The 17056-nt window shown below is 36.7% G+C and overlaps 1 protein-coding gene across 1 annotated transcript in view; it reads right to left on the bottom strand.

Annotated features, from left to right (window-relative positions):
- Positions 1-349: 349 nt before the first annotated feature.
- Positions 350-17056, bottom strand: part of LOC106870456 (serine/threonine-protein phosphatase PGAM5, mitochondrial) — a 37008-nt gene continuing 20301 nt past the window's right edge. Inside the window, exons 2-5 of the mRNA XM_014916557.3 lie at positions 14552-14724; positions 10811-11025; positions 8791-8921; positions 350-2263 (exon numbers count right to left, since the gene is read on the bottom strand). Of these exons, the coding sequence (XP_014772043.1) occupies positions 2113-2263; positions 8791-8921; positions 10811-11025; positions 14552-14724 (670 nt within the window). The 3' untranslated portion in view covers positions 350-2112. The remainder of the gene's footprint in view (positions 2264-8790; positions 8922-10810; positions 11026-14551; positions 14725-17056) is intronic.

Here is a 17056-nt window from a genome sequence, read left to right on the forward strand (position 1 = left end):
CTTGGTCGCCCAGATAGCGGAAGCTATCGACTACCTCTAGTTTTTCACCCTGGAATGAGATAGAAGTTGTTTCCTGAATATGTTCTAATTACCATTTTCCACTTCCATCATCCTTTTATCCTCTAGATAAGTGTATGTACCAATATAATAGATAAGTTCGTATACTTAAGTTGTAGTTCGGCCAAACTGACCACTCACCACAAGAATATCATATTTCAAGTTTTCTTTAGCCTGACGTTATTTATTTATGACCCACCACTAGTCTGGGCCGACACAGCATCATGTACATCTCTCATTTACGACCTCACCCTTTAAGATCTCTTTATCTCTCTTTATTTATCTTTAATAATCTTTTTTTTCTACTTTTAGGTTTTTTCTTATCCCCCTTCTTTTTAACTCTGTTATTTTATTTCTTTAATTTTATATTTTACCACCTAACCCTTCTAAATACCTTATATGCATCTTACTTTACTATCCGGATTTTTTCTTATATCCCCCCGCCCCGATTTGACTTCCATTGTTTTTGTACTAACATGTGTATTTTTCTTCGTATTTTATATTGTTTTAACCGCCAACTTCTTCCTTTTTTGGACCCTCTCCTTCTAGCTCATATAAGCTAGTATTGTTTATTTAGCATTCACTCTACCCTGAATTGTGGCACAATATGGACAGAATTCCGGAATACCGATGAACTTTTATGTAAATGTATCAACTTAAAGGATAAACATATTACAATGGATAATACCAAGTGGACTCCCCCTTTTTATCTCTCATGTTTCTCCCTCTTTTACTTTTTTCTTGGTGACTTCTTCTTTGTGATGTAATACTTGGGAAAGAATATATTTGCGGCTGAAGATAGCGTTATACCATCCTGTCTATCAATTATATACCAATATAATGATGCAACGACTATAAAGCTTGAAACACGTGTACCGCAGAATCCTTTGTGTTCTGTTTTTATTTTTACGTTTTTAATTTATTCTTTCACCCCGGCCACAATCTGGCATATACAGGTGCTTACAATTATCGAGTATTACCTCTAAAATTTGCTTTACCTACGTATATATATATATATATATATACACACACACACACACACACACACACACACAAAACGCACAAATCATTATCTACAATGCACTTATAATTTTTTTTTTTTTTTCTACAAAGAAAATTAATTGTTCATTTATCATTAGCATGGTCTCACTCAACAGTGATAAAATACTGCTCCCATATTGTGATGAAACCCTTCAGTTCTACTTTTGGAACAAACAGAAAATGAAACCATTATGGCTTAACATTATAACAAAGACAAACTTAACTGACATTTCAGATTCTAAACTGGACCATGGCTATTAACAGGAGACCATGTGTAATGATGCAGGTAATTTTCTTATCAGTAGAAAGAAACCATGAGCGCATTGCAGATTATTCTCCATCCTATTATATTAGGCCTGCATACACACCAGTATAAACGTAGCATCAAAATAACTGCACAAGTACCAATATTGGATGGTTATGAATAAATAAAGATACTGAACCATATCTATATGTAACTGATTTCGCTGTTAAATTAGATTTTTGTGTGATATGTCACCATATATTTAATAATTAAAAAGATTTGTAAAAAAACAACTGTTATCTCATTATTACCCTTTAGAAGGTGGTAGAATTGTTAGGAAACCAGACAAAGGTGGTGAGCTGGGAGAATTGTTACTCTGTCTTTATATTCAGAGTTCAGATTCCTCTGAGGTCTACTTTGTCTTTTGTCCTTTTAGGGTCAATGAAATAAGTACCAGCTGAGCATTGTGTCAGTGTAAATGACTAGCCCCTTCCCTGCAAAATATTCCAGGCCTTGGACCTTTAGTAGAAAGGATTTTAACCTTTAAGCAACTTCTTTTCACAGTGAATAGTAAACTTTTGAAAGAGAATACCATATATTTCACAGAGAAACAACAAGATGTTATGAAATTGGTCTATAATGGAAGGATAATATGATGGAAAAAAAACTTAAACAAAAAAAATTTAATCAATGTTAATAGAAATAAAGATAGAAATAATAGTTAGTACAAACTTTAAAAGAATAATTTATTTTTTTATAGTACACTGCTTTTAAGAAAATGATAATTTGTTTGCTGGTATATGTCCAGCATCTCCAACTATCTTTAGTGACACTTTACCATCTGGTTTAATTGTAATCCATGTAATGCTAGCATGATAAAGTCTCATTCTCATCCAACCTTCTGGTGGAAACTGTAAAGCCCTGAAAATGCACAAGAAAACTCTCTCATAGTTTTTCTGGAAACAAAAAACAAAAAGCTTAACTTATGAAACTTTCTTCCATTATTGAAAACAGATAAAAAAAAAAACAATATTAATAACAAATTATTATTTTCCATTTTTCTAGCAAGTATAGCAGAGATGTCTCCAAATTATTTTGAATTCTTCAGCAACATTTATCTTTTGCCATATTTGTAAAATGATGAGTAAACTACACATGGTAAATGTACATCCATTGGGGTAGGAAAATAAAATTGTTTGGAGATTAAATGATCGAGAGACAACTTCTGACCTGATTGTGGATTTGACAAATGTTAAATAAGACAGAGTTTCATACTTAGGTTCAATTATGATTCAATTTACATACATTATTTACATTCGACGGATATTTGTCCTCATCTTGTTTGTTGTTAACACAACGTTTTGGTTTATATACCCTCCAGCCTTCATTAGGTGTCTTGGGGAAATTTCGAACCTGGGTTCTCATTCCTAAGGTATTTTTCAATGTTTTATTATTATTATTATTATTATTATTATTATTATTATTATTCAAGTTACTGCCTGGAATCTTGGGGTTAGTAGCCCTCAGTGTGGGCTACTAACCCCAACATTTGAAGTTCAATTCCAGGCACTGACCTGAACAACAACAACAACATTGAAAAATACCTTAGGAATGAGAATCCAGGTTTGAAATTTCCCCAAGACACCTGATAAAGGCTGGAGGGTATATCAGCCGAAACGTGTTAACAACAAACAAGATGAGGACAAATATCTGTCAATTTACATAGTTGAATACAGACCAGCTGTCAAATGTATTAGAAAAAAAGAGACCAACATTTGTCAGCAGGAATAACCATGACAAGAAAGTGGTTTCTAGTTGCATCATCATCATCATCATCATCGTTTAACGTCCGCTTTCCATGCTAGCATGGGTTGGACGATTTGACTGAGGACTGGTGAAACCGGATGGCAACACCAGGCTCCAGTCTGATTTGGCAGAGTTTCTACAGCTGGATGCCCTTCCTAACGCCAACCACTCAGAGAGTGTAGTGGGTGCTTTTACGTGTCACCCGCACGAAAACGGCCACGCTCGAAATGGTGTCTTTTATGTGCCACCCGCACAAGCCAGTCCAGGGGCACTGGCAACGATCTCGCTCGAAAATCCTACAGGAGCCAGTCAGGCGGTACTGGCAACGGCCACGCTCAAAATGGTGCATCTCATGTGCCACCCGCACAAGAACCAAGGTAAATAGGAAACTTGAACTCAGCATTGTTAGGAAATGACACATGTTAGTTCTATTGCTTACAACAGCTATATCTATCTCCTGCCTTTTACCTGTTTCAGTCAATAGACTGTGGCCAGGCTGGGCTCTGCCTTGGTCAATTTTTAGTGAAAAGGACCTACCCCAGTACATATTTTTTTAAAGCCTGGTACTTATTCTATAGGTCTCTTTAAGTTACAGGGGATGTAAACACACCAACACCACTTGTTAAGCAGTGGTTGGGGATAATCACAGACACACACATATACAACAGGCTTCTTTCAGTTTCCACCTACCAAGTCCACTCACAAGGCTTTGGTCGGCCCAAGGCTATAGTAGAAAACATTTGCCCAAGGTGCCATGCAGTGGGACTGAACCTGGAACCATGTAGTTGGGAAACAAACCTCTTACCACACAATCACACCATACATTCTCATATATTGCAGTTCTAAGGCTGAGACCCTGCTGGGGCACTGACATATATTAAGTTAGGTGTCATGAGTCAGCGAGCATTAAATGGCAGGAACACAAATTAGAGATATTATACTATGAGATGCAAACTATCTTTACTTTGGTTTGGAGTGTGATACCATGATACCTACTGACTGTTAATGAATGCAGATATAACTAAATGGTGAAGAGTTTCCCTTTGCAATCACGAGTCCAAAGTTCAATCCAACTGCATGGCATCTTTTATAACAGCCTTGAGTTCAGGTGATTTGTTGGAAGGGAAATGACTACAAAACAATTGTAAAGAGGATAAAGACTCCTCTCAGTCATGACTGACCATGGGATTGCACGTAAAAAGTTCCCCTCCAAGGCACAAGTCCAAGTAAGGTTGTTTATGAAAGACCAGTAGAGTCCATGCATACCAGCCTCCCCTCTCCATGCCACCAATGTTATCTAAGGAAAAGGCAAAGGCCGATACAGCTTGGTACCAGTGACATCACAACTCATTTCTACAGCTGAATGAACTGGAGCAATGTGAAATAAAGTGTCTTGCTCGAGAACACAACACACAGCCTGGTTCAAAAATCAAACTTACTATCTCATGATTGTGAGCCCAAATGCTCTAACCACTGCACCATGTGCCTTCACAAATTTATTGTAATTTAGCAAATTTTTAAGCATCTGCAGGGTGCAAACATTCACACATGCACATATATTGTTTATCTTGTGACTTGAGTTTCATGCAATTACAATCTTCAGGTGGGCACTGTTGCAACATGGTTTGATGGTGTTTTATATTTGTTGGTGAGTGTATGGCCTCTTGCTTGGTGTGAGTTCATTGTTTTGCTTTTGTTGGTTAGTAATTATTTTTCTGTTATGTCATGTTATTTTTTGTTGTGTAGTGTTTATTTTACTTATGTTTCTCGATAAAGGGGTCCAGTTTTTAATCACCACAACCCCTACTTTCAACAAAAATAAAGAAACTTAAGCACTACCCCACAAAAAATAACCACTGACAAGAAAGAAAAATTAACAACTATTCAGCAACAGTAGAAGACAAAGCAATGAGCAGACTCAAACTTAAGACCATGATCATGATGATTCACACCAACAAATATATCACCTAACTGAAACTCATAAATCAACAACATATCCTAAGCAGTCCTCTCTCATTCATGTGATACAATTCAACAGTCATGTATGTACGTGTGTGTGTGAAGAGTTTGTATAGTTTTTTTAACAAATCCACCCACAAGATATTGGGTGGCCTGGAGTTTTAGTAAATACAACAACTATATATATACTCACACACACACACAAACACATGTATGGTGTCTCTATATATATGAGCTTATAAAGTGATCGCCATGTGTTGGCAGAAGAAAACAGTTTAATATTGGGGCATATAGGCCCTTGACAGAAAAAAGTGGGTGTTAGTATGCATGGGAATTGAATGAACATATTTATATATATATATATTATATTTTGTGTGTATGTGTAGAGTGTGTCAGTTTTTTTAGGTCATTTGAATTTTTTTTACGGCTAGGTTGGAACCCAGCCCACAGCAACAAAATTCAATCCCCCACTCTTCTCAGTTCATCATCACTGCCTCTAGATCCTTGATACACTCTAAGCCAATGTCTGCCATCAAGTTGTCTATGTAAGTGTGATAACATGAAGTAGGTTCCACAAGACTAATTTGGATGCTTCCAGTTCAGAGTGGCACATCCAGTAACCAGAGACTCGCAGCCATCTTGTCATTTGTATGAATTTAGAAAAAGATGAATAGCTCATCAAAGAAAATCTATGTTTGAAAATGATTTGGTACAAATAATCTTGAGAATCACACTTATTCAATAAATCCATTGTTAGCATCGATGGCTGCTTCAATACATCGACATGCCTGAATCAGATGATCTTCATCAATTTTAGACGTTGCACTGGTTGTAGCAGCCTTGAAGGATTGTATGGTGTTACAGGGGTGTTGATTGACCTCTCTCTCAACTAAGCCCTACACATGGTAGGACAGTGAATTGAGGTCTGGTAAACTAGGAGGCTATATATCTGGGAGAACATGGTTATGGAGACTGACATGCAGCCATGTCTTAGCCTTAAGAGTCAGTGCAGAGTCTTGTTGAAAGATGTACTGGCTTCCATGACATAGTCTGTCTGTCTGTCCAGGGCCTCACAACTTTCTCCAACTCCTCTGTATAAGCCCCAAGAAAAAAAGTGAGGAGGAATGACATCTCCCTCATTACTGACGACTCCTAGAACCATCCCAGTCACTGGTTGACCATGAAAACCTATTTCGGTTTCTGTCATTCCTTCAGTTTACCTTTCGGCCTTCACTGAACTTTTTAAACCAGACAAAAAAAAAAAAAAAGAAAAAGAAAATTCCAACCTCTTTTTTAACTTGTTTAGCAGGGTCTTTCCATGGATCAAACGGTTCTCTTTTGTCACATCCAACATAAACTGACCCCTCTGCATTATATACAACTTACACTAGATGTCCTCATGCACAACTCTTCTGATGGCACCATTCTGAAACCTTGGGATCCTTTGCAATGACTCTGACTTTCCAGAGTATATACGCATGTGTATATATCTTTTATCCTTTACTTGTTTCAGCCATTGGACTGTAGTCATGCTGGAGCACTGCTTTCAAAGGGTTTACTCAAACGAATCGATCCAAGTACTTACTTTTTAAATCCCATTACTTATTCTATCAATCTCTTTTGCCGAACTGCCAAGATATGGGAGACATAAACAAACCAACACCAGCTGTCAAATAGTGGTAGGAGAAAACCACAAACACACATACATACAAGGGGCTTCTTTTTGTTTCCATCTATGCTTTAGTCAGCCCGGGGTTGTCAAAGATTTCTTCAATTTTCCTTGTGCGTCAAAGCCTGTTTATTGCTCCCACGCCTATCTGTCTTTTGTTTGTTGTATAATTTTGATCCACATAAAATAAAATACACTTGCCCAAGGTATCATGCAGTAGAACAGAATATGAAACCTATAACACGCAGTCAGGCCCGCGCCTACACACACACACACACACACACCAGCGATTGGCAAAGCATACAACATAAGGGAAATAATCATACAGGAAGTTAATATTGATTATCTCCCTTCACCTATGTTTTGTTTTTTCGACACAAAACAGATGGCAAAAAATCCTTTAGTAATTTTTCACACTACTTATGATAGAATATCTTGTTTGCCATCTCGTTCGCATTAACCCAAACAAATAAGACTGCGACCTTTATCTTATAATTTCATATGCGTGTTGTTTTTTATTTTATTTTTTAATTGTTTCAGTCATTGGATTGTAGTCATGTTAGGGCACCATCGAGAATGGTTTGGTCGAAAAAATTGCTTTCCATGCGTACTTTTTTTTATTTCAGTCTTCTATGATTGACTTTGCTGAACCCTAACCCTAACCCTAACCCTCGTGCCGGTGACACGTAAAAAGCACCCACTACACTCTCGGAGTGGTTGGCATTAGGAAGGGTATCCAGCTGTTGAAACTCTGCCAAATCAGACTGGAGCCTGGTGTAGCCATCTGGTTCACCAGTCCTCCGTCAAATCATCCAACCCATGCTAGCATGGGTAAAGTGAATTTGATGTCTACCCATCATGACTACATATCTGACAAGGGTACACCTTACCCTAATTAAATTATTCTAAATGGCTTGAGATACTCGTTCTGCACTGGTTCAGGTAGTTATACAGGCCAGTGGCCATTAGGGTCTGATAAGATGTAAAGTGCTTTATGGATGCGAAACCCTGGGTAACCTCATAGACAGGCCGTAACTATCTTTATCTAAATGTGTGTGTGTGTGTGTATGTGTGTGTGTGTGTTTACCTTTTACTTGGGGAGCAGCCATACTGGAGCACTTTGAAGAATTTTATTCAAACAAATTGACCTCAGGGCTCATTTTTTTAAAAGTCTGGTACTTACTCTATAAGTCTCTTTTCCTGACTGCTAAGTTACAGAGATGTAAACACACCAATACCAGTTGTCAAGCAGTGACACAAAGACACACACCCATATGTATGTATGTATGCACACACACACACACACAAACAAACACACACATATGGGTTTCTTTCAGTTTCACAAGGCTTTGGTCAGCACAAGGCTATAGAAGAAGACACTTGTTTAATGTGCCATACAGTAGGATTGAACTTGAAACCACATGGTTGGGAAGTAAACTTCTTAACCACACAGCCATGTCTGAATACTGTAGCTGAATAATTGCAAATATTCCACAGGGAACTATGTCGCACTAACACCAATTCCAATCATTCTAAGAGAGAGAGAGATAAATGCTTCCATACATACTCTCTCTCTCTCTCTTTCTCTCTTCCCCTCTCTCTCTCTCTCTCTTTCTCTCTCTCTTCCTCTCTATCTCTCTCTCCCTCTCTCTTCCTCTCTCTCTTTTCCTCTCTCTCCTCAAGTTAGATAAGAACAACATCAACTTGACATGTCTAGAAAGGTTATGGGATGCCTCTCCTGCCATCTCTCCAACTTATCGAAATAAAAATCTCTGGTGCTGAGAGCCTTCTTAGCTTTCATAAAGCAAGAATGAGCTGGAAGAAAGTGCCAAAAAGAATGGGCAAGATGTTTCAGAGAAACTGAGCAAACACAAAATACTCTGATGTTCAAAGAGGATTCAGTCTCTTAGACATTAATCACACAACAGCATCTACCCTAAATTGAAAACTGAAAACAAAATCTATACAAAAAACATAAGTAAAACAGAAGGAAATAAATTAAAATCATACCTACCGACATACAAAATATCGGATGACATTAGCATGACACACTAATATTTCGTAACTATCGTCTTTCTGATCGATATTAGCACGGTGAAAATATTCTTGGAATGCTGCTTCTATTCTTGGACCATCAGCTAAGAACTAGAAGAACAAAGAATCCAAATATTAATTGCTTTTGATCAACATCAAAACTTTAAACGTATCAAGTGAAGGTTTTGAAATGTAAAACTAACGATGTTAGAAGCATTTAAAATATAAAGGATACACTCACAGAGTCTGAAAATATTTCCACTCCCGCATTACTCCCTTTCTGCAATATTCAGATGAGAACTACAATGGAGGACTGCTCCTGCATCAGGGGTGTGCTGCTGCTGCTACACACACTGACATCTTACCTCATCCAAAGAAAGGCCACTCGGCCAATTGGTGAAGTTGCTCACCAACACACACCAACATTTAGCCCACTGACATTACAGCTTTCAATCTCTGCTTGTTCTACAGCATCTGATATCCTCAACTCTTCAAAGCTACTGGTCTTGGTGCTATCTCCAATCAAGCACATCTTTCTCATATTGTCCACTCAGCATACCAGATCCAAAGCTAACTAACTACTACACCATTTCCTTCCTGAAATTTCCACTTTGTACAACCTTCTACAGCCGTCAACTGGCTCAAATGTTCACACAGAACGCAGTATGACTAGCATGAAATAGAATACATCAGCCCTATCATTGCTTGTGTCAGTCCTCTTATGGATCCCAGTGTCTCCACAATAAATCACAATCAAAGACCACTTCACCACTGGCTGTAGACATTGCATACTCACAAACATACTGCAGAATGAAACTAAAAAGCTACTTAAAATGAAAGACCGCATGTAAAGTCTGACATAATCTCTATTCTTATTAAATGTTCAATCACTTTCAAACACCAAGGTATGGCATATCTACTTTGTTCATGGACATTTCTTATCTTCATTGTGATTACCACAATGACCTAATAACATACAAGAACAAAGTAACAATGTGCTCAGACAGCATGCGATAAACTAGGTCCCACCAAAATGCAAAGAATATTAATCAAACAAATTAATCTTTAGCATTCGCAGTTTACTCTGTCAAATGTAATGCTTACGTATTCATGTTTAATATTAACTCATGCACCATTTTGTAGCTTCAAGGTTTTAACAATATAATTGTTTAATTTTAGAATGACATTGCAGAGTAGGTGTGAGAGACCAAATCTGGCTGGTTTCAGCATTAAAACAGGTAGAATATCTGGGCTGAATATGGCTGGTTTAAATGCTAAAAGATTAAAGCATATCCAGAAGGCCAGTTCTAACTGCATTGCTTATACAAATCTGCAGTCATCACTGCTTCGGTTCAAGTATATGATAAATATCTAATCAATCAACTGCTTAGAATAACGTAAACTAATGAATTACTGATTACATGGTCATTAGTTCTATCCTTGTTATTTCAACTACTCTACTAGAGCCAAGTCTGAAAATTTTATTTTGGTGATATAAAAATGCAACCAACAAACAGTAGCAAAATTTACAAAAGCCTCTAACTTAAAAAAATAAAAAAATCTAAATCAGTATTTTAAAAAATAAATTGAATATAAATTAAATTAAATCAGCTTAACTCAACAACAGAACCATTATATATTGAAGTAATTCAAGAAAATTCAAAGAAACTCATGAGTGTTTCAAACTGGTCTATACAGACGTCTCACAATTTTTAATTAGATGCCCCTCGTTATACCATTTTATTAGTGCAAACACTACTCATTAGTACAATTCACAAACAGGTTAAAACATGTCTGCTAGATTAAATCCTAGATTAAATATTTAGATGCATCAAATGACATTATTTTCTTTGTAGAAATAAATCTTTAAAAAAATGATGGTGTCTATTTCTTAGATGTGTGTGTGTGTGTGTGTGTGTGTGTGTGTGTGTGTGTGTATGTGTGGTTTGGTTGTTGTTTTTTAAATGAGTTCGTTAAAAAAATTTTCAAAATATAAACACCTTCCATTCAGGTCTCCAGCTTGTACGTGCCGGTTCAGGTGGTATTGGCATACCTTCTCGGAGAAGGTCACTATATTCCATGCGCAATTCAGGAAAGAATTGGTGTACAATTTTAGCTGTTTGGTCTGCACGCATCATAGTTGATGAAACAATTCTTGTAAAGGGAATTTTAAGTTCTTGGAGACGACGTCCAGTCATAAATGCTTGTTCTTCCCCTAAGAGTATAAAGAAAGAGAATATAATTGCTAATTAAAAATATTGTTCTCTTATTATTATTATTATTATTATTATTATTATTATTATTATTATTATTAAGGGTAAACTGGCAGAATCGTTAGCAAACTGGGGAAAATGCTTAGAGGTGTTCCATCCATCTTTATGTTTTAAAGTGGCGAGCTGGAAGAATTGTTAGCACGCTGGATGAAATGCTTAGCGATATTTCACGTGTCTTTATGTTCTGAGTTCAAATTCCACCAAGGACAACTTTCATCCTTTTGGGATTGAAAAATTATGTACCAGTGAAACACTGGGGTTGATGCAATTGACTAGTCTCTTCTCCTCAAATTTCAGGTGTTGTGCTTTAGTAGAAAGGATCATTATTATTATTATTATTATTATTATTATTATTGAGTGAGAGAGCAGTGCATGCCATCAATGTGACACTGGGATACAAATATATGAAGCCCATTATACCCAACATGACTACCCGTCTGCTAAGGGTACACCAGGCACATGCTTCACAACGATATGTGCACAACATGATCTCATATCAAGATGAACCGTGCTGGATCTTACAGGTGGGGCCCAGTTAGAATTTTCTTCAGGTTGAGTAGCTCACTCTGCTGAAAAGGTCCTTGAATAAGGGTTGTTTACGGACGATGAACAAAAGACCCATGTTTCCAGAAGTGAATTATTCAAACCCCCAAAGAATTCCTCTCAACACATGGCTATGATGCTACCCTACTATTTCTGCTCATGATCAGAGATGCACATATCATCAGCCACCAAGGAACATGCTCAACTGGTTAAGAAGGTCAAGCAGCTGACAAGCAAATCTGTGGTATTAAGCAGAATATTTGCTGTAGCCCATCTTTTATACCAAGAGAAAATATGTGCATGATAACACTTCCAATCAATTAAGATCAGAAGCCATGAGAGCCACTAATTCATTTTGGAAAACTGGATCTTGAAGCATAAATGCTATAAATAGTAACAGGAAAATATTAGGTTGAAAAACCATTTTGAGTAGAAAAAAGTTAAAAACCACCCAAGGGATATGAACCCATATCTCCCCTTTCTATCCAAAAAGGGTTTCTCAACCTAATAGTTACATATTATTATTCAGAGCTTTATGCACTTTGAGATCCAGTTAAAGGGCTTCATTCAGGCGTCAAGCAGTGGGACTGAATCCAAACCCATGTGGATGGGAAGCAAGCTTCTTACCACAAAGCCATGCTTGCAACTTAAAATATATGTATTAAGGGGTAGTTCATTCCAAACCCTCAATGAATACCAAAAGTTTACATGCAGCCTATCCCTTGAAGAATTTATAAAGACAAATTCTGAATGAAAATACATATAAAAAGAAAAAAAAGGAAGTAATATTTGGATAATATAGTAATAAATCGCAAGAAAAGATATACAGAAAGAAAAAATTTAAGTGAAAATAATCTACTGATGAATTTAAAGATCTCTCTTAGGAAGATATAAAATCTAACAAATATTGGGTCGTCCCATAAATAATGTAGTCTTTTCAACTGCATGAACTAAAAAGCGGAGTGGGGTGGGATAAAGAACCTGCATCAACTTGCTGTAAAAGCAGGTAGTAAAATTGGCTTTGACTTATTCTTAGTGCAAGTTTTGAAGAGTGCCGTTTGATTTTAATAGTTATATTTTCAAAGCTATAATGGAAGTAACAAAGGAGCATATTTGGCATATTTTGGTTTATGAGTTCAATAAAGGCAACAACGGAATGGAAAGTGCAAGGAATATTAATGCAGAAAGTGGGGATCAGACAATAAGCAGAAGCTATGGTTCCAGAAATTCTGAGCCAGAAACTACAGCCTAGAAGATGAGCCTCACCTTGGAAGATGAGTAGAGCTCAATGAGGATGTCCTGCAAACCCTGGTGGAATAAAATCCTATCATAACTGTTGAGGAAGTAGCAGAGAGGCTTGGATTTGGTATATTCAACCATTCATTGCTAGAAGGAGAGTATTTTTAGATTAAGAAAGAATTTTGTTTACCTTGATTTTGAAAAATAAGTATTGTAGTAACGCTGTGCACATGCGTAGTCTCACGCATGCGTGGAATTCAACAACCAAGCGTTACCGCTTCTATTCTATCTCTTTCTTGCTGGCCAGCGATTGAGCATGGACGTGTTTAGCTGTCTCTCTCCCATCTTTCGGACTTACGCTCGACAGCTCACTTACATCTACATAACAATGTCCCAACAACTATGCTCACACACACAGAAGTTGTAACAACAAACAAGAGCTAAAGATGTATATATTTACCACCTGAATAAATGTTGTTAGTGTTGATAGTCTGGAGTTCAGCGTTCCGTTATATTTCTTAATTTTATATAGGAAAGTGGTGTACATCTAATGATGTATAACCCACTTTCCTATAGTATAAAAAAACTGCATTATTTATGGGATGGTCCAATATAATAAACATATTAAATGATAAGAAGCTAGTATGTTCTGATGCAACATCAGTGTGCATGTGCAACAAAGTGTAAAAAGGCTGAGAGGAGAAAAGTTGGGCATAAGAGGAATCAGATGCAGCATGTGAGCGAGAGAGGACTACATTGGTTTGGACATGTGATGCTTACGAATGAAGACAGCTGTATAAAGAAATGCCAATTGCTTAAAGTGGATGGGAACTGTGGAAGAAGGAGACCCAAGAAGAGATGAGAGGAAGTACTCAGGACCGTCTGACCTATACCAGCATGGAAAGCGGACATTAAACGGTGATGATGATGATGATGATATATATATACATAAAAATATATATATAATTTACACATACATATGTATGCAGTGGTAATCAAGATCTATCAAAAGCATGTCCTATTTAAACACGCCTATCTCCACAAGAATTTAATTTTGAATTATGCGGGTGTGTATGTAGGGTGTCAGTGTATAATGGTATGTTCAGTGGGTGGGTAGGGAGGGAGGGATGGAAATGGTGACTGTTTTGGTGAAGATATAGATAAAGAAGACATGCATGAACAGGAAAGAGTTGATAAATCAGCGGCTGATCGTTAATTTTCAGTGGAGGCATGTAGCTTAGTGGTTAGGGTTTTGATCATAAAGGTCATGAGTTCAATTCCTGGCAACGTATTGTGTCCTTGAGCAAGACACTTTATTTCACATTGCTCCAGTGTACTCAGCTGGCAAAAGTGAGTAGCATCTGTATTCCAAAGGACCAGCCTAGTGACACTTTCTTTGTCATGCTGAATCTCCCTGAGAGTTGTGTTAAGGGTGTGCGTGTCAGTGGAGTACTCAGCTACTTCTATGTTAATTTCACAAGCAGGATGTTCCACTGATCAGATCAACTGTAACCCTCGTCATCGTAACCAATGGAGTGTCAGTTAATTTTCAAAAATTGGAACTGCATACTGACCAATTAACCACACTAATCAGAACTCGTTATCTCTCTCTCACTCTCTTTCTTTCTTATGTCTTGAAGGACATAAAACCCTTACCAAATACTACCAACAAAAGTAGATACCAACCTAAAGGTGTTAAAATATTTAAATAGTCCTCAGTTTGTCTCGTAACATATTGGCCATGTCGTATAAGAAATAAGTGGCGAACAGCTTTTGGTTGGATTTTCCTAAGTTCTTCTTCATATTTTTGCATATCTGTGTTGGAATTTGGAGGTTCAATCAGCGACGCTGGTTCTCGCCTGCAATAAAAGAAAGAATCCATATTATCTAAAATTTTTATAATATTCCCTTGACTGTAAAGACGATATTCCCTAAACTGTACAGTGAAAAGAATCAGGTTAGCTTCTTTGAAATAAAGTATTGTTTAGATAAAGCATAACAGAGAATTTAACATAGTTATATATATTCAAAGTCGAGGACAGCTGTGTAAAAAAAGTGCCAATCTTTAATTGTGGAGGAAACGTGTGTGGAAGAGGTAGACACAGAAAGACATGGAACAAGGTGGTGAAGCATGATCTTTGAATGTTGGGCCACACACAGGCGATGACAAGTGACAGAGACCTTTGGTAATTTGCTGTCCTTGAGAAGACTCGTCAAGCTAAGTGAAATCATAGTTGTGGCCAATGCTGGTATCGCATAATTGGCACCCATACCAGTGGCACCTAAAAAGCACCCTTTGAACATTGGGCCTAACGGAGTTAATGACCCAAGACCTTTGGCAATATACCATGCTTGAGAAGAATCTCTCTTCATATATATATATATATATATATATATATATATATTGTTGTACTTGGGGATGGTCATATTGCCAGTTTAGCCAATAAAAACACAGGCACTGTATATTTGGTGTTAATTTGCTTCAGCTTTATATTACATTAATCTTAATCTTATTTCGGCCAGAGTTCTTTCGTCACACTTCTGTGACCTCATCAGTGGTCCTTTGTTTCCTTCCTTCTTATGTGTGTCTCACCTTGCTAAATATCAGCCATTTTGTATTTTGTATTCCTATTGTATGTGTCTACGCATGCGTGTCTTTCAATGTGTCTGTGTCTTTTGTATTCCTATTGTATGTGTCTACGCATGCGTGTCCTTCAATGTGTCTGTGTCTTTTGTAAGTGCATGTGTGTATGGGGAGTGTCTGTATCACCTATATTCTCTGTTAATACGTGTTCGTTTGTATTTGTTTTTATTTATTTATTTGTTCATGTGTGTGTGTGTGTGTGTGTTTTTTTGTTTTTTTTTGTTGTTTTTTTGTGTTTAATTAAATTTTGTTAACGTATGTAGTATTTAATTCCATTTGTTTATCTATGTATTGTATTATACTTTGTTCATATTATTATTGGTTTATGGGTAACATGTTGTCACATGCTGTGGTTTGTGGTTTGTTAGTGGTGTGTGTTAGTGTTCCATTCTAGTTTCCTATTCAGGCTAGGTTTCTCTTCTATTATGTGTGTAGCTTCAGTAATTTGTCTAAGTGCTGCATCACTGCTATGTGTAGATAAGATTTTAATTTCTATGTTGTTGATTGAGCCTCTATGTTCTTGCTCAGCGTGCTGGTACAGAACTGATGAGTTCTTCCCTTCCTTAAGTTCCCTCCAATGTTTGTTTGCCTGCTCCCCTATGCTCCTTGCTGTTTCGCCTACATATGTCATTGTCTTATTTCTGCATCGTCCCTCTGTACATCTTATACTATAGACCACATTTCTGGTTTTGCAGTTCGTATATAAAGCTGAAGCAAATTAACACCAAATATACAGTGCGTGTGTTTTTATTGGCTAAACTGGCAATATGACCATCCCCAAGTACAACAACATCTGTTTCAACACACGATTTCACATCAAAAATCTTGCAAAACAAATATATATATATATATATATATATATATATATATATATATATATATATATATATATATTCCTGTTCCTTTTTTGTCCACGTTTTTTGACGTCCTGTACCTGGATATGCATCTATATATACATGTAGATGTAGGTATGTACATATATGTATGTATATATGCATATGCTCACATATCATTTGTATTATATATATATATATATATCGTGAAAGTATGTTTTGATTATTTGAATGAAGAGAATGAGTTTTTTATGAAAAAGACATTACACTGTAAAATATTTCCGTTTGTTGTGGAAATTATTGACACAGAGGGAATCAACCTACAGTACAGAACAACCTGGAGTATTGAACAATGAAAAGTACAGAGGTATAAGACATTCATACTTTCTGAAAACTGAAATTTTTCAACATGTCTTCCTATATGATAATTGTGTGGAAAGTTCATTTCTACTGTTTTTACCATTAAAAGTGAAAATGGAAGAAGAAAGGAAACAACAGTGTTCAAACAGCAAATAAGATATGTGCAGTTTATGAAGAAGATGGTGTCACAGCTGAGAGAATTGTTTGTAAGTGGTTCACTAGGTTTAGGGGTGAAGATTTTGATCTGGAAGACTGAATGTTCCAGCAGGCCAACAGTTATTGGTGATGACCAAATCGAATCACAGAGATGTTCCACATATCTCATATGAGTGTTATAAGGCATTGGATATGTGA

This window comes from Octopus bimaculoides, chromosome Z (genome assembly GCF_046866305.1).
Source record: "Octopus bimaculoides isolate indiv1 chromosome Z, ASM4686630v1, whole genome shotgun sequence".
NCBI lineage: Eukaryota > Metazoa > Mollusca > Cephalopoda > Octopoda > Octopodidae > Octopus > Octopus bimaculoides.